General features: G+C 46.3%; 1 protein-coding gene across 6 annotated transcripts in view; it reads right to left on the bottom strand.

The window, feature by feature from the left end:
* The window catches only part of LOC111964359 (EH domain-binding protein 1-like protein 1), a 33112-nt gene extending 9576 nt beyond the window's left edge, over positions 1 to 23536 (bottom strand). Inside the window, exons 1-12 of one of the 6 annotated variants that reach the window (XM_023988234.2) lie at positions 22888 to 23536; positions 15659 to 15716; positions 15434 to 15529; positions 15225 to 15278; positions 14921 to 15099; positions 14663 to 14802; positions 14380 to 14454; positions 8147 to 8203; positions 7214 to 7412; positions 5954 to 6445; positions 4998 to 5645; positions 4388 to 4858 (exon numbers count right to left, since the gene is read on the bottom strand). In XM_023988234.2, coding sequence (XP_023844002.1) covers positions 4388 to 4858; positions 4998 to 5645; positions 5954 to 6445; positions 7214 to 7412; positions 8147 to 8203; positions 14380 to 14454; positions 14663 to 14802; positions 14921 to 15099; positions 15225 to 15278; positions 15434 to 15529; positions 15659 to 15716; positions 22888 to 22991 — 2573 coding nt within the window. In that variant the 5' untranslated portion in view covers positions 22992 to 23536. Of the gene's footprint in view, positions 1 to 4387; positions 4859 to 4997; positions 5646 to 5953; positions 6446 to 7213; positions 7413 to 8146; positions 8204 to 8708; positions 9040 to 14379; positions 14455 to 14662; positions 14803 to 14920; positions 15100 to 15224; positions 15279 to 15433; positions 15530 to 15658; positions 15717 to 22887 lie in introns of those variants that run through there. The other 5 variants (XM_023988235.2, XM_023988236.3, XM_023988238.2 and 2 more) reach the window with 5 other exon arrangements.
* Between the last annotated feature and the right edge of the window lie 973 nt (positions 23537 to 24509).

Genomic DNA, 24509 nt, shown 5'->3' with positions numbered 1-24509 from the left:
TAAGGTCACAGTTATGAAAACTTAGGACACTAAAGAGGTCTTTCTACTGACTCTGAAAAACAGAAAAAGAAAGATGCCCAGGGTCCCTGCTCATCTGCGTGACGTGCCCTAGGCATGCTGCAAGGAGGCATGAGAACTGCAGATGTGGCCAGGGCAATACATTGCAATGTCCGTAATGTGAGACGCCTAACACAGCGCTACAGGGAGACAGGATAGACAGCTGATCGTCCTCGCAGTGGCAGACCACGTGTAACAACACCTGCACAGGATCGGTACATCCGAACATCACACCTGGGAGACAGGTACAGGATGGCAACAACAACTGCCCAAGTTACACCAGGAACGCACAGACTGTCCGCAATWGGCTGAGAGAGGCTGGACTGAGGACTTGTAGACCTGTTGTAAGGCAGGTCCTCACCAGACATCACTGGCAACAACGTTGCCTATGGGCACAAACACACCATCGCTGGACCAGACAGGACTGGCAAAAAGTGCTCTTCACTGACGAGTCACGGTTTTGTCTCACCGGGGGTGATGGTCGGATTCACGTTTATCGTCGAAGGAATGAGTGTTACACCGAGGCCTGTACTCTGGAGCGGGATCGATTTGGAGGTGGAGGGTCCGTCATGGTCTGGGGCGGTGTGTCACAGCATCATCGATCGGACTGAGCTTGTTGTCATTGAGGTAATCTCAACGCTGTGCGCTACAGGGAAGACATCCTCCCCCCTTTTGTGGTACCCTTCCTGCAGGCTCACCCTGACATGACCCTCCATCATGACAATGCCACAAGCCAAATTGCTCATTCTGTGCGTGATTTCCTGCAAGACAGGAATGTCAATGTTCTGCCATGGCCAGCGAAGAGCCCGGATCTCAATCCCATTGAGCACGTCTGGGACCTGTTGGATCAGAGGGTGAGGGCTAGTGCCATTCACCCCTGAAATGTCTGGGAACTTGCAGGTGCCTTGGTGGAAGAGTGGGGTAATATCTCACAGCAAGACCTGGCAAATCTGGTACAGTCCATGAGGAGGAGATGCACTGCAGTGCTWAATACAGCTGGTGGCCACACCATATACTGACTGTTACTTTTGATTTTGACCCCCCCTTTGTTCAGGGACACATTATTCCATTTCTGTTAGTCACATGTCTGTGGAACTTGTTCAGTTTATGTCTCAGTTGTTGAATCTTGTTATGTTCATACAAATATTTACACATGTTAAGTTTGCTGAAAATAAACGCAGTTGACAGTGAGAGAACGTTTATTTTTTTGCTGAGTTTACTTAGCATTAGCTAAATCTTCCCCTAACCCTAACCTTAACCCTTTTAGCAAACCCCTCCCCTAACCTTAACCCCTAGCCTAGCTTACGCTAGCCAGCTAGCTAACATTAGCGTTAGCCACTTAGCCACCCCGAGCTAACATTAGCCACAACAAATTGGAATTTCATAACATATCATACGTGTTGCAAATTCGTGACATAATGTACATTTTGCAAATTTGTAACGTTATGTACAAATTACAATTCGTAACAAATGATATGAATTGCAATTCGTAACAAATAATACAAATTGCAATTCATAACAAATAATACAAATTGTAATTCATAGCATACGAAATGGATGATGGATATCCACAAATTAAAACATACCATACGAAACGTAACATATCATACTAAATGAAGGCTCTCTGATTTATGTACAGAATAATACAAAATGCTCTGAGACCACGTTGTCATTAGACATTGGTCCAGATGGCTGAAGTATGGAAGTCACAGTCTCATAACTAGAGAATGGGGATATTTGAACTATGTTTTTAGGTTACATTTACAGCAGGCATGGAAGATGCAGACTTTAAGACACATTTCAAGGTGACAGAGTTGGACACCTACTACTTGTTCATATTTCCATCCAATCTTAATACACATAGATCTGAAATCTATAAAAATGGTTTAAACAACCTTTTTGTTATTCAAGCTTTGCATCTTATTGGTAACATGCTTTTACAAGCAAGTGTACTAAATGTCCCTAAAATGCCTGTGGCCATGCTGATCAAAGCTGACAAAGCTGAGTAAGCCTCGGTTGCCTCTCAGAGTTACCCTCTGTACAGGCGGTAGGTAGCCTAGTGGTTAAGAGCGTTGGGCCAGTAACCGAAAGGTTGCTGGTTTGTGTCCCCGAACCGACTAGGTGAACAATCTGCTGATGTGCCCCTGGAGCAAGGCACTTCACTCTAATTGCTCCTGTAAGTCGCTCTGGATAAGAGRGTCTGCTAAATGACTAAAATGTACAGGGAACCCACTAATACWCTCATGAAGACATCAACATCAAGACCCTCCTCCTGTACAGCTACAGGAACCTGCTCCAACCTGTCCAAAACCTGCTCATCTTCCAACACCTCTGATGTGCTCTCAGAGCTCTTCTTTGACACTAGATCTACCTGCTGCTCATTGTTGGGGTGTCCTGGGCCGAACATGGAAGAACCTGACTGACTTGCACCTTCCTCACACTCAGTGTGGACAACAGCACATTTTTCCAGATACAATCTATTTTTCTTAAAAGGGTGAATTGGGCCTCCTCAGTCGATGGTGTGTCAAAGGCTCCTGAACTGTCACAGTGAAAGTAAATGTCTGTTTCTCTATTTTACTTGGAGGGAGATGGGAGGAAAATGTCCTATAGGTACTCAGTAATGTAGATCTCTGCTACAGACACCTGTCTAGATGGGCTGCTACGGATACAGATATGAAATGACACACTTGATTGGACACTAATCTGAAACCAGCAGAAGGACTGGAATCCATAGAGTCATGATCCATAGGTCATGATTTCTAATATGGGGACAATGACTCGTCTCCAGAAAAGTTATAGCCTAAACGCAGTGTTATTGGGACTTGTTGGCGAGCATTAAGACATTTTTTAAATGTCAACACCACCACAATTATGCATGTCTAGTGTAAATGTGCCTCACAGACACTTTATGCCATGCTGTGATGTGTTCAACCCCCAGTAACTTACCCTGTTTGCAAGGTATTCTTTGTTGGTTCCAATGTGCTCATGCCTACTCCCTCTGTCCCCTTCTCCTTAGTTTCCTCCTCTAAAGTAGCCCACAGAGGCCTTTCTGCCTCAGTTACAGCCTCCCTACTGGGAGGACGCTTCATATCGCACAGCCCCTCTTCCTTCTTAACATCTGACTCTCCAGCTGGAGAAATGTCTCCTTCCACTGACACAGGCGTGTCTAACAGCAATGTGCGCTCCATGGTGGAGCTACCGACAGCCTTCGCGGGGAGATCCAGGGGGGGTGTAGTCGATATTGACGGTACACTGTCTTTACCATTTTCCTCTTCAATTATCTGTTTTCTAAGTGATTCAGAAGACTGGGTAGTAGGCTCTGGGGTAGCAGAAGACTGGGTAGTGGGCTCTGGGGTAGCAGAAGACTGGGTAGTGGGCTCTGGGGTAGCAGAAGACTGGGTAGTGGGCTCTGGGTGCCAGAAGACTGGTAGTGGGCTCTGGGGTAGCAGAAGACTGGGTAGTGGGCTCTGGGTAGCAGAAGACTGGGTAGTGGGCTCTGGGGTAGCAGAAAGACTGGGTAGTGGGCTCTGGGGTGAGAGAAGACTGGGTAGTGGGCTCTGGGGTAGCAGAAGACTGGGTAGTGGGCTCTGGGTAGCAGAAGACTGGGTAGTGGGCTCTGGGGTAGCAGAAGACTGGGTAGTAGGCTCTGGGGTAGCAGAAGACTGGGTAGTGGGGCTCGTGGGTGAGAGAAGACTGGGTAGTGGGCTCTGGGGTAGCAGAAGACTGGGGTAGTGGGCTCTGGGGTAGCAGAAGACTGGGTAGTGGGCTCTGGGGTAGCAGAAGACTGGGTAGTAGGCTCTGGGGTAGCAGAAGACTGGGCAGTGGGCTCTGGGGTAGCTGAAGATGGCAATGGGCTCTGGTGTAGCTGAAGACTGGGTATTAGGTTCTGGGGTAGCAGAAGACTGGGTAGATGGCTCTGGGGGTAGCTGAATACTGTGTAGTGGGCTCTGGGGTAGCAGAATACTGGGCAGTGGGCTCTGGGGTAGCTGAAGAATGTGTAGTGGAATCTGGGGAAGCTGGCATCTGGAGCAGCTCTGATTCATCTGAGATGATTTGCTTGTGACCCTCAACTCTGATAATAGCAGCTTCTGGCTTTACATTTTTGTCTGAGCTGGGAGGGCAAACATATGGGAAGGACATCAGTATTATGACACAGTGAATACTTACAGATCAGACACTCAAAATAACTGAGGACAGGGCCAGGCATCGTCTTACATTTGAACTATTGCCAAGGATTACCATCAGACCATAATTCACACCTATATGGTAAACTTGAAGTCATCAATTACTCTCAGTGTTATAGAGATGCCTCCCTTCCTTCCACACTTACCCTGTCTCCAGTGATTCTACATCTGGCACTAACATCTTCTCATCTACTTCCCCCTGTTCCTCCCTGAGGACTTCATCTTTGATCATCACTTCTCCAGAGTCCTGCTCTGATTCCTGATCATTAGCTTTCACCTCCAGGGCCTTCCAGAGTGGAACCTCTGGCTGCTCCAGGGCCTCTGTTGGAGGCTGAGGCTGTGGGTCTGTCTTCTCTGGCAGTTCTACATTCTCCATTGCATCCTCAAATATGGTGTCTAATGTGAATCTCAATTGGATCATAGGTTCAAGGACTTCATATTGCGGGGGATAAGGCATTTTGGGTGTCTCTAGGCTTACTGGAGTAGCATCCATGGTTTGACCCATAGAAATGGAATAACTACTGTTTGATAGTACKTCTATTTCTATGGTTTTATCTACACTGACACTGCCTGACAAGGGAAACATTTCTGCTTTTGATGACACATGGTCAGAAGAACTGAAAGAGAGACAGAAGGTGACATGGAACAGGACATGGAGTGGGACAGAGGAAGTGAGAGTTAGACAATAGAAAGGTTGACAAGGTTAAAGGACATTTCGTTGAGAGGAAAATGCTAATAAGATGTGCTCTCACTTACCGCTCTTTCAGAACACAGTTAGCATCTCTTCTGTGTTCTTCCAAAACGCCTGCTTCCTCTTTCGCTGCGTTCCATTCAGAACTATGTGACTCCTCTACACTCTTGTTCACTTGAACTTCCAGAGTGGCRGATTTGTGCTCATCAGCTTGTGATAATGAGGCCTTCTCATCCCGAGGTTGATGGTCCATCTGTTTCTTCTCATTCTCTTTGGAGACCATAACCTCCTCAGCCCACGACGGCATTTTCATTTCCTTGTCTTTGCTGGGAGGACCTGCCTTCAGGGCAGCCATGCTTTTCATAATTTCCTTGTCTTTGCTGGGAGGACCTGCCTTCAGGGCAGCCATGCTTTTCATCATTTCCTTGTCTTTGCTGGGAGGACCTGCCTTCAGAGCAGCCATGTTTTTCATCATTTCCTTGTCTTCATCTGACCTGTTGAGGTCATATAAACAAGGTGAATGAGGCACTGGGCTCTGTTTCCCCTGCTTCTTATCAACGGGCTGCTCTAGGCCTTTGGCGTGCTTCTCAGCTGCATCTCCACACATGTTTCCAATCTCTGGAAGTGTCTTTGTGTCAACTGGGCCGTGCTCTACGTGGAGCTCCATTGATGTTGGCACTCCAGTCGACTCTGGATCAGCTGTCTGTTCAACACTGTGGACAGGGACATTGATGTTAAGGGTCTGAGCATCAATGGAGATATTATTCTCAGAAGTGCACGGGTGTGTGTGTGTGCATGTGTGTGAGTACACTTGCAATGGTAAACATATTTTTGGTGTTAAGGAGAAACACAGAGGAGCTTTCAATAAACACAGAAATAGTGTCTGTGTAAAATGGCCCAGTATAGTGTTTAGGCTTGTAAGGATGACATGTTATTATACATCGTCACATGAGGATGAGGAAAAAGGATGAAACTGCAGCACAGTGTTAGTGTGTGCTTGTCTACGGAATGTCACACTCACCTTCCATCCTGATGATCCATTTCAGTCATCAAGGTGCTGAATGGTGACCTCTTTACTGCGCACACTTTTGATGTTTCTTCATCTGCATTGTCCTCCAAAAATAAGTTACCGGCCATGACTGACGGATCAGACGTCTCTATGATTATGTCATCAAGGTCGAGCTCAGCCAATGGCGGCTTGTCTGCACTAAAAGGTTTTTCACCCGGGGTTGAGGCAGAGTTGTCCTCTGGTTTGGCAGGTTGAGAAGGCACTTCTTTGGTCTCATTGGATTTCTGTTTAAAGTCAGGCTTCTTTTCAGCCAATGGCGTGTTATCAGCACTAAAAGCTCCCAGGATGTTAGTAGAAGGCTCTGTATGGGTAGTGCTCTCTGGTGCTTCTGTCTCTGGGCTAGAGAAAGGCCATGGAGGAGGGAGCGCTGGAATAAGCTCTGCTGAGACTTCTGTGTGAATAGGGCCAGGAACACCAGTTGCTGGGTCGCCATCTTGCCCAGAACTGAGGAACAAAGATACTTGGTGTCAGAGCTCAGACGTTGAGAGCAGGGAGTTTGCGGGGCACACAGCAGGCTGGTCACACACATTGGCAGGGTCATGAACCAGTAGTGTTAGGGAGGGTTGTGCTTTATAGAAGGTGAAATGAAAGTAGGTGTAACAAGACAATGGGGAGGGGGTGAGTAATTATGGGTATAAATATCAGACACTAGAGACATACATGCCACTCTTTACCAGTCCTCCCTGTTTGAGGCCATACATAGGCTATTTCTGCCCTTTATGAGTCAACAGGGATCCATCAAGCAGGAGGTCAGATTACAGCGTGTCTCTGCACTATTGCTGTAAAGCTGAAATCATGGCAATGGTTCCTTTCACTCCATAAAACTTTTGTATCCATTGGCATCCATTTTATGGTTAGGCAAAAAATTATAGCAATCAATAGAGACGAAAAAGGCAATTTTTACACCAAAAAATAACTTTCAATTCATTACATTTTCAAAATACATTTACTCAATAAAATTGCATTTTTCAAATAATCATTCTCAAAAACGTTTGGATATTGTCCCATACAATAATCTGTACTCTTACTTTTTTGTTAATTTTGCCGACACCGCTGCAGTTCCCCAGTGACCCCACTAGACCCCGACTTTGTATACCACTGCCTACTACATCACWCAGCAACAAGACAGCAACAACTCCATTTAAAAATCAATGTGTGAGGTACAAGCTGTGAAGTGGCTGTACGTACGGTATACCATCACTAGGAACTCACCCTTTAATAGTACTGGCATCTTTAAACCCCACAGTTTTAATGGTACTGGCATCTTTCAACCCCACAGTTTTCTCTACGGAAGCTTGTTGGTTCGCGATCCTGACGGTCCTGGGGGAGCGAGGAGACTCGTCCCCTCTCAGAGCCAGGGGAACATTCTCACTGGAGACAGACGGCGTCTGCTGCTCTGACAGTTTCGGACCTAGAGCAATCAGGGAGTAAAACATATAGATTATGCTATAATTAAGCAATAAGGCCTGAGGGGGTGTGATAGGTAGCCTGGCGGGTAGGAGCGTTGGGCCAGTAACCGAAAGGTTGCTGGATCGAATTCCCGAGCTGACAAGGTAAAACTCTGTCATTCTGCCCCTGAGCAAGGCAGTCAACCCACTGTTTCCCAGGCGCTGAAGACGTGMATGTCAATTAAGGCAGCCCTCCGCACCTCTCTGATTCAGAGGGGTTGGGTTAAATGTGGAAGAATGTATTATGTTGTACAACTGACTAGGTATCCCCTTTCCCTTTCCCTATATGGCCAATATACCACGGKTAKSGGCTGTMCTGAAACACGACGCAACGCAGAGTGCCTGGATACAGCCCTTAGCCGTGGTATATTGGCAATATACCACAGACACCTGAGTTGCCTTATTGCTATTATAAACTGGTTACCAACGTAATTAGAGCAGTAAAAATAAATGTTTTTCATACCCATGGTATACGGTATGATATATCAAGGCTTTAAGCCTATCAGCATTCAGGGCTCGAACCACCCAGTTTATAATGTAATATAGTAAATACTGTTTAGATAATTGTATTATGTAAAAAATTATCTTTATGAATGCATTTGAGTGTTATTCAGGGCTCATACATATCGGTGGTTAGTARAGTTTGTACATTAGACTGATAGTATAAATATAGCGAGAACATGGCAGAATGTCTCACCAAGAGTAGGACTGTGGTATTCCTCTTCTGTGAGAGTCTTCAACTCCCTCTGTATTTCTGTAAAACACGCACACATACACACATCATGTCATGGGGATAACATACAATATTATGTTATTTCAGTGTGTAAAATTACGGCATTGTTGACACTCAACAGTGCATAACATGATTTATACAGTACGTAAGTGTTGTTAGAACTGATATTTTACTGGCAGCAGTAACAGAACGTTCTACTCCATTACATATGCAACAGAATGTGTCATTCTGTCTACAGACAACAGGTACTTTGTGGAAGATATATTCTTAGCTAAGTACACCACTTCATTGGTACTGTGCCTTCAGCACTGCTCACAGGCATTGAATTAATTTAGTTAAAGCTACATTTGGCCATGGAATATWGTGGTTGTCTCAGTGCTTTGCCAACGGGTAGTGTAGGGCAAGGGACAAACTGTCCAGAATGGTTTTATTGATGAAACTAGGCTGATGTCTTGGAGCTAGTTGCGCTCCCATCCCCTCCCATGTCCTAATGGTTTTCATGCTGAGAGACCTGTTGGTTCAGTACCTGACTGGGAGGCAGTGAGAACAGCTGAGGCAGGGACAGTAGCAGGAAACAGAGGGACAGGCTTGAGTAGAGCGTGAGAGAGAGGGGCAACAACTAAGGCAAGTTTATGGTGGGTGTTAGGGTGAGGAGTTGGAGGGTTGTGAGAGAAAAGACATTTGAAAGGAGGTGAGGACTTAGGGAAGGGGATGGAAAGGGGAGGAGAGTGAGGGTCACACATGGCATCCAGGTCCAGGCTAGTCAACAGGGGGACAGGGGGGACAGGGGCCATGGCATCTCTGGGAGAGGGACAGAAATAGGAGGGGGACAGGCCAGAGGGGACTGAGAGAAGAGAGGTGATGAAGGGGATCGACAGAGAGAGAGAGGGGGGGTGAGAGAGAGCGAGAGAGAGAGCGAGAAAGAGAGAGAGGGGAAAGCGAGAAAGAGAAGAGAGAGAGAGAGAGAGAGCGAGAAAAGAAGAGAGGAGAGAGAGAGAGAGAGAGAGAGAGAGAGAGAGAGAGAGAGAGAGAGGGAGAGGAGAGAGAGAGAGGAGGAAAGAGAGAGAGAGAGAGAAGAGAGAAGAGAGAGAGCGAGAAGCGAGAGCGAGAGCGAGAGAGAGAGAGAGAGAGAATAGAGAGAGAGAGAATTGTAAGTCAAGATTGTAGGGTAAACAAAGGAAGAGGGAAGAGAAAAAATATTATAATTAGTTCAGCCAACCAAGAATTAAGAGTGAAGACATAGCAGCAGTCAGCTTTGGCTCACGCTCAAGATAAATACAAACCGAAGAGAAACAAGCTACACAAGCTATAATAGAAGTAACACAAAGTTATCAGCTTTGGCTACCTGGCTCAGGGTTTGGGAGCTGGGGTTTCGGGTGCGGTGGGACTGGCTGGGATAGGGCAGTAAAAGTGTTTTTATCTTAGGAGAAGCAGCGTGGAAAAGATGAGGGGGAGGAGGGACACTGATAAGTGATACAATCTGAGGTCCTGAAGGACATTTGAGCGAGCTGCAGTAGAGGAAGAGGGGGGTGGGTGGGTGGGCATCAGTCATAAAAGGACAGGAGAGGACAGAAAGATGATAGTGTAAAGAATACAGCATGAAGACTCTCAACGCTCCCATGAGTCCAACTTAAAGACATATCAATGGCTATGGATAAGTGGTGCCTTTGACCTATGAACTGATGATGATCTGGTACCTTTCTGGGGTCGGAGGCTGTTGAGAGAGGCACACCCCGAGGCTTCAAGTGCCGCTGCAGGGCACTTCAAGCCCCTGGAGACTGAAACTGAGAAAAGACCCAGGCACTAGCAGCACGAAGGAAAGGAAAGTTTTCAACTCATTGGTTTCTGCAATGAGTGAGAGCAATGGACTGTGTGGAAAGAGGGAATATATATAGCAGAAACCAATTGGAGTGGAGAGCATGACTTGGTGGAAAGAGGAAGATAAATAGCAGAAACCAATGAGTGAGAGCAAATGACTTTTGTGGGAAGAAAGGGAAAGATAAATAGCAGAAACGCAATGAGTGGGAGAGCAATGACTGGTGGAAAGAGGGATACCTGACAAGGCAAATGCCTTAAGAACGTGCACTGATGTTACTTTTACTTTTTTCTAAACCACAATTTCCTGTTAATAATGCAGAGAAACATTTCTGTTATCTTACAGTAACACACTGGAAGTCTTAAACGAAAGCAAACGAGTTCAAAAGTGCCCCTGGTTGAATGCTACTAGTCATTCTATGTTGCTCAAATCACCTCAATTAGACAGCCAGACATTCCTACAGCATGCCCTTGCTGGGGGATACTCTGTTGAAAATAAAATTCTAAGCAAATCATAGGCAATGCAGGGTTAGGATGCCTGTATCAGGGGCAGATTGAGCAAACCAATGAAAGCTTTGTCAGTATGCACTTGTCAAGGCAGCAATCATTCAAGGTCTATCTGCTGGCTGCGAGTACCGTGAGGCTCACTGCTGGGACGGAAAGGATTTGGGGGAGTGGTTGATAGTGGGTAAAAGACTGGCACTGAAGGGAAATGGGGGTGCCTAGGACACGCTATGGGGGCACAGAGGCTGATGAGAGAAGCTGGATGGAAGACTGGATGGGAACTGAGGGAGCGATGGAACTGGTGAGAAGGACTGATGGAACTAGAGGGCTGGTGGAACGGATGGACGGGCATTAGGGAACTGGTGGGAGGGCGTGGGATGGGTGATTTTAAATAAAGAACTGAGGGAACTGGTGGAACTGTGGAACTGAGGGAACTGGTGACTGAGAACTGGGGGAAACGTGGAACTGAGGAACTGGTGAACGATGGAACTGAGGGAACTGGTGGAACTGATGGAACTGAGTAACTGGGAACTGATGGAACAGAAACTGGTGGAACATTGAGGAACTGGTGGAACTGTGGAACTGGTGGAACTGGTGGAACTGGTGGAACTGAGGGAACTGAGGAACTGAGTGGAACTGGATGGACTGACTGGCGTGGAACTGGTGGAACTGGTGGATACTGAGGGAACTGGTGGAACTTGAGGTGGAACTGGAGGAACTGAGTGGACTGGTGGAACTGATGGAACTGAAAAAGTGGAACTGGTGGAACTGTTGGAACTGGTGGAACTGGTGGTAACTGAGGGAACTGTGGACTGGTGGAACTGGTTGGGATGGTGGAACTGAGTGGAATGGGGAACTGAAACTGGGAGAAGTGGTGGAACTGAGTGGAACTGGTTGGAACTGGTAGAACTGAGGGAAATGGTGGAATGAGGGAACTGGTGGAACTGGTAGAACTGAGGGAAATGGTGGAACTGTGGAACTAGGGGAACTGGTGAACTGGGGGAACTTGGTGAAACTGAGGAACTGGTGAAACGCGAGGGGAACTGAGGGAACTGGTGGAACTGAAGGAACTGAGGGAACTGGTGAAACTGAAGAAAACTGGTGGAACTGAGGGAACTGGTGAACTAAGGGCAACTGTTGGAAACTGGTTAGAAATGAGGGAAATGGTGAACTTGTGGAACTAGGGGAACTGGTGGAAACTGGGGGAACTGGTGAAACTGAGGGAACTGGTGGAACTGATAGAAACTGAGAGGGAACTGGTGAAACTGGTGGAACTGGTGAAACTGATATAAACTGATGGAACTGAGGGAACTGGTGAAATGAGGGAACTGGTGAAACCGAGGGGAACTGAGGGAACTGGTGGAACTGGAAGGAACTGAGGGAACTGGTGAAACTGAGGGAACTGGTGAAACCGAGGGAACTGAGGGAACTGGTGGAACTGGAAGGAACTGAGGGAACTGGTGAAACTGGTGAGAGCTGAGGGAACTGGTGGAACTGGTGGTGACTGAGGGGACTGGTGAAACTGAGGGAACTGTGGAACTGAGTAGAACTGAGGAACTGAGGGAACTGGTGGAACTGGATGGAACTGATGGGAACTGGTGGAAGCTGAGGGAAACTTGGTAGGGAAAACTTAAGGTAGAACTGATGAACTGAGGGAACTGGTGGAACTGGTAGAACTGAGGGAACTGTGGGAAACTGGTGGAACTGAGAGGCGACTGGTGGAACTGAGGGAACTGATGGAACTGGTAAGAACTGAGGGAACTGGGTGAACTGGTGGAACTGGTGGAACTGGTGGAACTGAGGGAACTGTGGAACTGAGTAGAACGGGGAACTGAAGGGAACTGTGGAACTGAGGGAACTGGTGGGAACTGAAGGGGAACTGGTGGAACTGGTGGAACTGAGGGAACTGTTGAAACTGAGGGAACTGTGGAACTGATAGAACTGATGGAACTGAGGGAACTGGTGAAACTCAGGGAATGGTGGAACTAGGGGGACCTGGTGGACTGAGGGAACTGAGGGAAACTGGTGGAACTAATGGAACTGGTGGAAACTGAGGGAAACTGATGGAACTGGGGAACTGGTGGAACTGGTGAACTCAGGGAACTGATAGAACTGAGGAACTGGTGGAACTGAGGAACTAGTGAAACTGGGGAACTGTTGAAACTGAGGGAACTGGTGGAACTGAATAGAACTGATGAACTGAGGGAACTGGTGAAACTCAGGGAACTGGTGGAACTAGGGGACCTGGTGTACTGAGGGAACTGAGGAACTGGTGGAACTAATGGACTGGTGGAACTGAGGGAACTGGTGGAACTGAGGGAACTGGTGGAACTAGGGAACTGGTGGAACTGGTGGAACTGAGGGAACTGGTAGAACTGATGGAACTGGTGGAAACTGAGGGAACTGGTGGAACTGGTAGAACTGAGGGAACTGAGGGAACTGGTGGAACTGAGGAGAACTGGTGGAACTGAGGGAACTGGTGGAACTGGTGGAACTGAGGGAACTGGTGGAACTGAGGAAACTGGTGGAGCTGAGGAAACTGGTGGAACCGAGGGAACTGGTGGAAGTGGTGGAATGGTGGAAACTGGTAGAACTGAGGGAACTGGTGGAACTGAGGAAACTGGTGAACTGAGGGAACTGGTGGAACTGAGGGAACTGGTGGAACTGAGGGAACTGGTGGAACGAGGGAACTGGGAACTGGTGGAACTGAGGGACTGGTGGAACTGAGGGAACTGGTGGAACTGAGAATGGTGAACTGAGGGAACAAGTGAAACTGTTGGAACTGATGGAACTGATGGAACTGATGGAACTGGTGGACTGAGGAAACTGTGGAACTGGTGGAACTGAGGGAATGATAGAACTGAGGAAAACTGGTGGAACTGAGGGAACTAGTGAAACTGGGGGAACTTTGAAACTGAGGGAACTGGTGGAACTGTGGACTGAGAACTGATGGAACTGAGGGAACTGGTGAAACCAGGGAACTGGTGGAACTAGGGGGACCTGGTGGTACTGAGGGAACTGGGAACTGGTGGAACTAAGGAACTGGTGGAACTGAGGGAACTGGTGGAACTGAGGAAACTGGTGGGAACTGGTGGAATCTGAGGGAACTGGTGGAACTGAGGGAACTGGTAGAACTGGTGGAATACTGGTGGAACTGAGGGAACTTGTGAAACTGAGGGAACTGGTGAAACTGGGGAGAACTGGTGAAACTGAGGGAACTGGTGAAACTGGTGGAACTGAGGGAACTGGTGGAACTGAGGGAACTGGGGGAACTGAGGGAACTGTGGAACTGGTAAGAAACTGAGGGAACTGGTGGAACTGAGGGAACTGGTGGAACTGAGGGAACTGGTGGACACGTGGTGGAGACTGAGGGAACTGGTGGAAACTGGTGGAACTGAGGAAACTGGTGGAACCGAGGGAACTGTGGAAGTGGTGGAAATGGTGGAACTGGTAGAACTGGTAGACTGAGGACTGTGGAACTGAGGAAACTGGTGGAACTGAGGAACTGGTGGAAGTGGTGGAAACTGAGGGAACTGGTGGAACTGAAACTGAGGAAACTTGGGGAACTGAGGAAACTGGTGGAACTGAGGAAACTGGTGGAACTGGTAGAACTGAGGGAACTGGTAGAACTGAGGGAACTGGTGGAACTGAGGGATCTGAGGGAACTGGTGGTACTGAGGGAACTGGGATCCATCAGCTCTATGTAATGTTACAATTGTCATTTGTATCATCCTTGGATATGATTTTTGTAAATTATGGTAATTTATACATTTATACATAAAGTATTGTGGTAGGATGATTGGAAAGGAGACACAAAGGTGGACACCAAAGGCCAGAACAAGATGAAGAACAGAACAAGGGGAAGAGAGGCAGGGTACCTATGACAGGGGGTTTCTTTAGAGGAGCAGGCCTCCTTCCCGGGGGAGGCACCGGGCTAGCAGGAGGGAGAGGAGCTGGCAGAGAAAGTGGTGAAAGAAAGCAATGAGAATGAAAAAGAATGGACAGGAGATAGACTTTWAAAAAATGAAGCGGTAGAGTGAGGATGCCATCATTTATTGGAGAGGAAGGAAAGCATCAAATAGAGAGATGAACAACAGAAAGCATCAAAGAAGGTAAGGTTTTATCTGACGATGTATGTATGAGTGTATAATTGAAGTGTACCTGCGGCAGCTTTGCTAATGCTAGCTCCAGCACTAGACCTCCTGTCTTCCTCCTCATCACTCTCGTTGAAGTCGTCAAGGTTACCGATGTCTGTGGGTTTGACACTCATCAGACTGGCCAGGCTCTGCATGTCTTCGTCGCTGTGGGAGAGTAACACAGCATTGTGAACTAAAATACATAATGAAGTCATTACTGATGTTATTACTGTAGTGGTAATTATGAATCTATCATTAGTGGGATATTATGGGATGGACTCACGTGGCTTTCCCCTCTCTGACAAACACACAGGACAGGGAGAGCTTCAGAGTGGCCTCCACCACCTTGACAGACAGGGGCTTCAGCTTCAATGTCAGGTCTTGCTGAGTGGGAGTGGCACTGGCAAACTTCTTCATATTCACGTCCACTGCAGCCAACACCTTACGTTGACCCTTTGTCTCCTGCAAGGCAAGCAGCAGGGATACATTCATGAGTGGGCTTTAGTGGTACCATTAGATGATCTTTAATGAACTTCTATATTTCAATGCTGCCTGTTATGAGATATTGTATTAGAAAGTACACTCACACTCTCAATGACAAATGTCCAGTCTTTGTCTTCAAACACATCAGAATGGGGATCCTAGTGGGTAAGTACAGAGATGGAAATGACAGGGGAAAAGGACACATGTTGTTGTATGTTGTCAATTTACATTAGAAATGTCTAAAGATTATTTATCACAGAAGCAAATAGCTATGGTGCAGTGTACTCATGAATACCCATGGGGTGATATTTACCCTGAAGAGTGTGAGGGAGATATCCACGTTTTCAGGTACGGGCCAAACCACCATCCCCCTGTAGGGGTTCTTGATGCCCGGCTGCCATCCATGAAGCTAGAGAGAGAGATCAAGACAACAAGACTACATCAAAACATGATAGAAATGATGGAAATGCGTCCCTGCCATCCTGGTGGGATAAGTGATGTGCTGTTTTGAGGTAAGTAAAACAGGGTGAGTATTTACCTTAGAGCACATACGCCTATTTCTTCTGGTCCAAACCACCCTGACTTTATCTGGTTGCCTAAAATCATACAAAAAGGGACAATGAGACAAGAAACAGTGAGAAATACAATAAATTGTTTTGTAGATTATTTTAGTCCTTACATAATTCAGCATAAGTTATCTTCTTTGGCGTTTCAATGTAATAATTTCCACAAAAACACTAATACAAACACCAACACACAAGTTCTCTGTTATTTGTTATGAAACAATTTTCTGAGAAGAACGGGACTGCTTCCCCAGTCAGTGTCATCACTGGTGGTTCAGCTCCAAAGAAAAAGTTTGTTTTACACAAACTGAACAACGCAAGGGAATCATGCCCTAACAGATGTTCTATTCCACAACAGATGACAAAGAGGGTGGATAGCAGACAATCAGCTGGAACCCAATACACACAACCCAAAGGCTGGAAGAGACACAGCATATATATGTGTGTGTGTGTGTGTGTGTGTGTGTGTGTGTGTGTGTGTGTGTGTGTGTGTGTGTGTGTGTGTGTGTGTGTGTGTGTGTGTGTGTGTGTGTGTGTGTGTGTGTGTGTGTGTGTGTGTGTGTGTGTGTGTCTAAAGTAAATCTCGGAATCTATTTTACATTACATAATGCATTCATGAAATATGTCATAGGCCTACACAAATGTTTGACTGTTTGTCCAATACATTGCTATTCTATCTGTCCTCAATGTGTAATATTATACAAGTGTTGCTCTGTCTCCACTGACTGGGAGAAGTTTCCAACCCTTGGTTTGCCTATTGTGTTTGTTAGAAGGAGAAGCTCTGGCTTCTGCAACACGGGAATAAGGGAAGGAAGCTGCATTAAGGCCAATGGCACTGCTTTCTTGAGGCCTCTGGGGGTGGGGTACCTCACAAGAGGAAGGACCCATATTGCTCAATTACTTTTAATCTACAGTCTGAAGACCCTCCCATCCTGATTGTTTATGTTATAACAAGACCCTCCCACTTTATTATAACTATATCATGTTATTCTGGAATACAGTTGAGCTGTCTGCTCACTAATATTGCTTGTAAATTGTAATGCAAGTGAAATGCAGGCCCTGTTTAATATATTACTATTGTAGGATCTATCTAAACTGAATTGAAGTTCCTCTAGTGCAGGGGACTCCTTACTGACATAGAGTCATTGGGCTAATACAGCCTGTTTAGGAGCACATAGAAAGCAGGGGCAAATTCAGTTCTGTCTCGGATTGTTAGAGCAACAGCGCAGAAGGGAGCCAAATGGCATGTTTGGGTGGGGAGGGGGTTGTTTTTAAAACATTGTGGTATCATAGGGCACAGAAATAGACTGACATACTGGAACAGACAAACCCATTACAACAAGAGAAAGCACACCCATACTCCTTCCTGAGTTACCAGAGGCCAATATGACTCACACCAAAAACAGGCTGCTGTGTCATGCTCCAGCTGTCATACACTCAACCAGAGGCAAGACTGATCATTTGTTGAGACTGAAGACTTTGACCCTGACAGCTGCAACCAGTAGTAAGGGTTTCTCAACAACAAAAAACTCCCCCTCATTGGTTCTCATGTTAGAACAGCTTATTACTTAACATGAGATGGACAGTTTGATCACTCTTCATGTTTGTGTTATTATAAGTGATACCCAGTTCAACTGGAGAGCTTCAAGTTCCTCTGTGTTCACATCACTAAGGATATATCATGGTCCAAACACACCAACACAGTTGTAAAGGCACAACAATGCCTTTTCAGGAGGCTGAAAATATTTGTCATGGTCACTCAGATCCTCAAAATCCTCATGGTCACTCAGATCCTCAAAATCCTCATGGTCACTCAGATCCTCACGCTGCAGACGGCTATACCGACCCGCTAATACAGGACTATTAAAGGCCCAGTGCACATTTTCTTAAAACTTTCCACCTTCTCCACTACTGACCCGTCGATGTGGATAGGGGGGTGCTCCCTCTGCTGTTTCCTGAAGTCCACAATCATCTCCTTTGTTTTGTTGACGTTGAGTATGAGGTTATTTTCCTGACACCACACTCCGAGGGCCCTCACCTCCTCCCTGTAGGCCGTCTCGTCGTTGTTGGTAATCAAGCTACCATGTAGTGTCATCCGCAAACTTGATGATTGAGTTGGAGGCGTGCATGGCCACGCAGTCGGTGGGTGAAACAGGGAGTACAGGAGAGGGCTCAGAACGCACCCTTGTGGGGCCCCAGTGTTGAGGATCAGCGGGGTGGAGATGTTGTTACCTACTCACCACCACTGGGGGCGGCCGTCAGGAAGTCCAGGACCCAGTTGCACAGGGCGGGGTCGAGACCCAGGGTCTCGAGCTTGATGACGAGTTTGGAGGGTACTATGGTGTTAAATGCTGAGCTGTAATCGATGAACAGCATTCTCACATGGGTATTCCTCTTGTCAGATGGGTTAGGGCAGTTGTGCAGTGTGGTGGCGATTGCGTCGTCTGTGGACCTATTGGGTCGGTAAGCAAATTGGAGTGGGTCTAGGGTGTCCGGTAGGTGGGAGGTGATATGGTCCTTGACTAGTCTCTCAAAGCACTTCATGATGACGGAAGTGAGTGCTACGGGCGGTAGTCGTTTAGCTCAGTTACCTTAGCTTTCTTGGAACAGGAACAATGGTGGCCCTCTTGAAGCATGTGGGAAAGCAGACTGGGATAAGGATTGATTGAATATGTCCGTAAACACACCAGCCAGCTGGTCTGCGCATGCTCTGAGGACGCGGCTGGGAATGCCGTCTGGGCCTGCAGCCTTGCGAGGGTTAACACGTTTAAATGTTTTTATCACCTCGGCTGCAGTGAAGGAGAGCCCGCAGGTTTTGGTAGGGGCCGTGTCAGAAGCAACACAAACATAGGCGAGACACATGCACACACACACATGATACACACAACGTACACATTGGATTTTGTGTTGTAGATATGTGGTATGGAGTATGGGCCTGAGGGCACACACTTAGAGTGTTGTGAATTCTGTAATGAATGTATTGTAATGTTTTAAAAATTGTATAACATTCTTAATTTTACTGGACCCCAGGAAGAGTAGCTGCTGCCTAACTAATGGGGAACCATAATATACAAAATACAAATACAAAACTACCTTGTACTCCTGCACAGTGACTCGGTACTCCTTGTATAGAGAGCCTGTTATTGTTATTTTATTGTGTTAATATTTCCTTTATTTTTTCATATTAACTCTGCATTGCTGGGAAAGGGCTTGTCAATAAGCGTTTCATGATAAAGTCTAGACCTGTTGTATTCGGCACATGCAACAAATAAAATGTGATTTTAATCGATCCATCACCCTGATGGGGCTCAACACTCCTAGGCTCAACACTCCTAGGCTCAACGCACGCGAGACATATCAGATTTCAAATGGTCTGTGTTTTATTCCAAGTTTAAATCTTATCTGCTAAGAAAGAATGATATAGTCACACTACTGTACAGTAACAATAGCACATGCTATAGCTCTGTTGGAACATGACAGAAACGCAAGGACATGGACGACTGGCAGGCTGTTAACAAATTACATTGTTGTGTCTAGTCTATGTTGCAACTCAGCACTCATTGAAACATCTTGAAAGACTACATTGAAAGATCTCCCTTATCATGGTTGACAGAAAATAGAGGTACGTAGTAACTTTCGGAGTTCGCTAAGAGTGAAGAAAGCATTGTTTTAATTGAATCAATTATGAGGCCCTTCTCCTCTTAAGATCAAAGTAGGCAAAGGCTAGCCTAATTGATGACATGTATGATGACATCAACACAGATAGCCTATTTAACAGTACAAATAAATACCAACAAATCCAATCATAGTGAAATAAATTAAGTTAAAAGTGATATAACTCTTGAAAACATTTGCCCTGCTTCCCAGTATCTGGTCATGACATCATCATCATTATGATACAGATTATCCTGTCAGCTGAGTGAACTGAGTAATGTCTGTTATTTATCAGTATGACAGTGATGAGGTAGGCTTGTGGTAGGAGTATTGATGCCTATTGTGTGCATTATATCTACAGTAGACCTGTGCCTATGGGACACAGTCTTTTCACGCCACTTCCATACTAAGTGATTTTCGTAGCAAGTTAGGAGAGTATTTTTGCAAACCCTATATATTTTCCTAACCTTAACCTCTGCCTCCTAACCTACTACGTTAATTCTCCTGAACTGTTGCGTAAGTTCTAACCTGTCACGAAAAAGTCACGTTGGTATCAAGTGGCGTGAAAATAGTGTTTATCCTGTGCCCATAGCCTACTATAATTACGATACACGCGAAAATGTAGAGGCTCAATTCAATTTCACAGCCACAAAATTGGCTATAGCTGTCACGGACGTCGTAAGAAGCGGACCAAGGTGCAGCGTGGTGACCGTACATATTCCTTTTTATTTGAATGACGCCAACAAAACAATAAACAATACAAAACGACGTGAAGCTTAACAGGGCTATTTATTTTTTATTTATTTTACCTTTATTTAACTAGGCAAGTCAGTTAAGAACAAATTCTTATTTTCAATGACGGCCTAGGAACAGTGGGTTAACTGCCTGTTCAGGGGCAGAGCGACAGATTTGTACCTTGTCAGCTCGGGGATCCGAACTTGCAACCTTTCAGGTTACTAGTCCAACACTCTAACCACTAGGCTACCCTGCCGCCCCTTCGTTAGAGGCTATGAAGCCTCTAACAAAGTTAACTACCCACAACGAAAGGAGGGAAAAAGGGCTACCTAAGTATGGTTCCCAATCAGAGACAACGATAGACAGCTGTCCCTGATTGAGAACCATACCCGGCCAAAACATAGATACACAAAATCATAGAAAACAAAACATAGAATGCCCACCCCAAATCACACCCTGACCAAACCAAATAGAGACATAAAAAGGCTCTAAGGTCAGGGCGTGACAGTACCCCCCCCAAAGGTGCGGACTCCGGCCGCAAAACCTGAACCTATAGGGGAGGGTCTGGGTGGGCATCTATCTGCGGTGGCGGCTCTGGTACGGGACGCAGACCCCGCTCCACCACTGGCTCACCCCACTTTGGTGGCACCTCTGGTGCGGGGACCCTCGCTGCGGGCCCCGGACCGGGGACCCTCGCTGCGGGCCCCGGACTGGGCACCGTCGCTGGGGGCCCCGGACTGGGGACCGTCGCTGGAGGCTCCGGACTGGAGACTGTCGCTGGAGGCTCCGGACTGGAGGCCGTCGTTAGAGGCTTCGTGCCATGACTCCTCACTGGAGGCTTCGTGCCATGGATCATCACTGGAGGCTTCTTGCCATGGATCATCACTGGAGGCTTCGTGCCATGTATCATCACTGGAGGCTTCTTGCCATGGATCATCACTGGAGGCTTCTTGCCATGGATCATCACTGGAGTGAGGAGACGTATGGGCAGTCTGGTACGTGGAGCTGCCACAGGGCTCACCAGGCTGGGGAGACATACAGGAGGCCTGGTTCTGGCAGCAGGCACAGGACTCACCAGGCTGGGGAGACCTACTGGAGGCTTGATTCTGGCGCTGGCACCGGATACACTGGGCCGTGGAGGCGCACTGGAGGTCTCGAGCGCAGAGCTGGCACAACCCGTTCTTGCTGGATGCCCACTACTGTCACGTTCCTGACCTGTTTTCCGTTGTTTTTGTATGTGTTTAGTATGGTCAGGGCGTGAGCTGGGTGGGTAGTCTATGTTATGTGTTTCTATGTTGGGTTCAATGTGTTGCCTGATATGGTTCTCAATTAGGGGCAGGTGTTTGACGTTTCCTCTGATTGAGAACCATATTAAGGTAGGCTGTTCACACCGTTTGTTTGTGGGTGATTGTCTTCCGTGTCAGTGTTCGTTACCACACGGGACTGTTTCGTTTGTCTAGTCTGTTCCTGTTCGTGCGTTCTTCGTTTATATGTAAGTTCTCATGTTCAGGTCGGTCTACGTCGTTTTTTTGTTTTGTAATTTCTCAAGTGTATTTCGTGTTCGTCTTGTCTAAATAAATTCATAATGTCTTCACAACACGCTGTGTTTTGGTCCGATCCCTACACCTCCTCTTCAGAAGAAGAGGAGGAAAACAGCCGTTACAACTACCACCCGGCAAACGCGGGACGCTGGCACAGAGCACACCGGCCTGTGAATGCTCACTCGAGACACCGTGCGCATCACCCCATAACACGGTGCCTGACCAGTCACATGCTCCCCACGGTAAGCACGGGGAGTTGGCTCAGGTCTAAACTCCGACTCCGCCAATCTCCCCGTGTGCCCCCCAAAAACGTTTTTTTTGAGCTGCCTCTCGGGCTTCCGTGACCGGGTCTTGTCCCTTGCCATTCTCTACTCCCCGGTCCAGCTCGTCCTCCAGGTTGGCACACGCTGCTTGGTCCCTTGGTGGTGGGTAGTTCTGTCATGGACGTCGTAAGAAGCGGACCAAGGTGCAGCGTGGTGAGCATACATATTCCTTTTTATTTGAATGACAAACAATAAACAATACAAAACGACCGTGACGCTTAACAGGGCTATGAAGCCTCTAACACAGTTAACTACCCACAACGAAAGGAGGGAAAAAGGGATACCTAAGTATGGTTCCCAATCAGAGACAACATAGACAGCTGTCCCTGATTGAGAACCATACCTGGCCAAAACATAGAAACACAAAATCATAGAAAACAAAACATAGAATGCCCACCCCATATCACACCCTGACCAAACCAAATAGAGACATAAAAAGGCTATCTAAGGTCAGGGCGTGACAATAATGTAAAAAAACATTGGTCTTCATTTATGGCAAGGGTGAAGCATAAGGCTAGCAATGTGGTTAAGGTTAAATGTTAGGTTTAAAATAACATTTTAAATATAACAATTGGAGAAACAGGCAGAGTTTAGCCATCATTATGACTTTGTGGTTGTGGTAGCTAGTGACGACAGCTCACGCGCCTCTCTTATTCATATTACTGTTTCAAAGGAAACAACGAACTAACCGCATTCTGCGCTCTTCCTGTAACTCTGTTGTCACTAGTACGGAAATGGAATACGGTCCGTTATGGGTTGGATCAAATAAATGGAATAGGTTCTTGACAAGGATGCCTAAAGCAGTGTCCATGGTGGTAGGCTGCGCAAACCTAACATTAAAGTAGAAATATTACAAGGAGAAACGCCCTTCATGGGAGCAGATAGATAACGTGAGTCAATGGGATGTTGTGAAAATGAGTTCGTTTAACCTAAATAAATGACATAACCTACCATTTCTTCGTGCATTCCAACACAAGTTCTTGATAAGACGCCACAAACTGGAATTTTGAAGCTTTCTTGCCAACGCGTTGTAATCTTTTCCAAACCGAAGTCATAATTTGGTTGAGGTATTACAAAGTTTTAGAAAGTAAGTTCCACTTTCTTGTAACTCTTTTCGGGATGGTTGTTCAATGACAGTTCGTAGTGTGTAAAACCGTTGTCTTCAAGCTGACCGTGTTCAAAAGGAACAGCCGCAGGTGAAGAAGTTGAGTTGAGTCACATAAAACTGTCGCCATCAACTAAACGCATCGAAGGAAAAAAACATGTAGCACGGAACTACAGTAATTATTAAATACAGTATTTATAAGCGGAACCGAATCCACTGTCGTGCGCATTTCAACACTTCCACATGGTCAGAATAAGGAAAAACAAATATCCTAAAAGCAACTGCTCGTCCACAATAAGCATTCCCGAGTTAAAAGACAGTGTCGACAATTCATCCAGGTATATAATAGCTGTCCTTCGCCCAGCCAGGGAAATAAAACTGTCCGATAAAGCCACCATAACACATTTTAGGCTACGTTATACTGACAGTGTAATAAACTCTCCAAGTGGTGTCATTTGTTGAGTCTGTAGGCTGCAGATAAAGAAGGGGAGCGGTTGCAAAGCATTGATGACGCGGCAGTATGCAAAATTCCCTGTCTTTTATCTTCTTTTTGCCTATCCGTACAACAGTAAACAATAACATTTCAAACTTTGGATTCCGTCCATGGTACGATGCCACTGTCAGTATGATGACCGTTAACGAGTCAGATGACACTTATCCAACTTTGCTGAAGTATATTCAAAATTAATACTTTGTCCTGAATTGTTCACTCAAACTATTATTGGCACTGTTCTCTGCAGTATACATTGTAGCCATTTGTAAAGTGCTCTTGCCTATTTGACACTTTTATCCTAATATTTGATTTACATTTTAAGAACATCCTTTAATTTCCTTACTTATCTAAACGGTTTGTGATTCAATTTGGGCCAAACGCACATTGGGCAATAAGATGATGCATGATTTTCCATGAAGAGAGATGTCCTGTCCCGACGGGTATTCGGAGTAGCCATGCATAGGGATTTTCCATAGCTGTGTGGAGTATATTTTTGGAAGGAGAAGAGGGAGGGGTGGGTGGACAGAGGCAGCTGGGGATAGAGAAGTGTGATACAGCCTACACGTGGAACACAGCAGCTGTGTACCTCTCCTTTCCTCTTTGCAATAGTCTTATAACAACATTGACAGAGAGGATGCACGATCAATCACAGGCTATAAAAAAAAAATCAGGGCATGTTATGACTAGGAGTTATATACATTTATTGAGCCCGATTATGTTCAAAACGTCATTACTTAACATATGGAACTACACTAATAATGTTTTTCCAGTATTCAGGGAAGAGATCAGTGAAGTAGACAGCTGGCTAGAGCCAAGAGTTTCCTAACTCAACCCCACCTTGTTCACTGAGACAGAGTGAGTGTTCTGCCAGGCAGCAGCGGATGTGTAAGTCATGAGTCAACATGTTATTTACCTTGACTCAAGCAGCAAACACATCACTATCAGTGTCTGAGAGTCATAAGGCCAGGTAAAGAC

The sequence above is a fragment of the Salvelinus sp. IW2-2015 genome, linkage group LG5 (genome assembly GCF_002910315.2).
Source record: "Salvelinus sp. IW2-2015 linkage group LG5, ASM291031v2, whole genome shotgun sequence".
NCBI lineage: Eukaryota > Metazoa > Chordata > Actinopteri > Salmoniformes > Salmonidae > Salvelinus > Salvelinus sp. IW2-2015.
The sequence above is the reverse complement of the archived record's forward strand: the minus strand, read 5'-3'. Positions and strand labels throughout refer to the sequence as shown.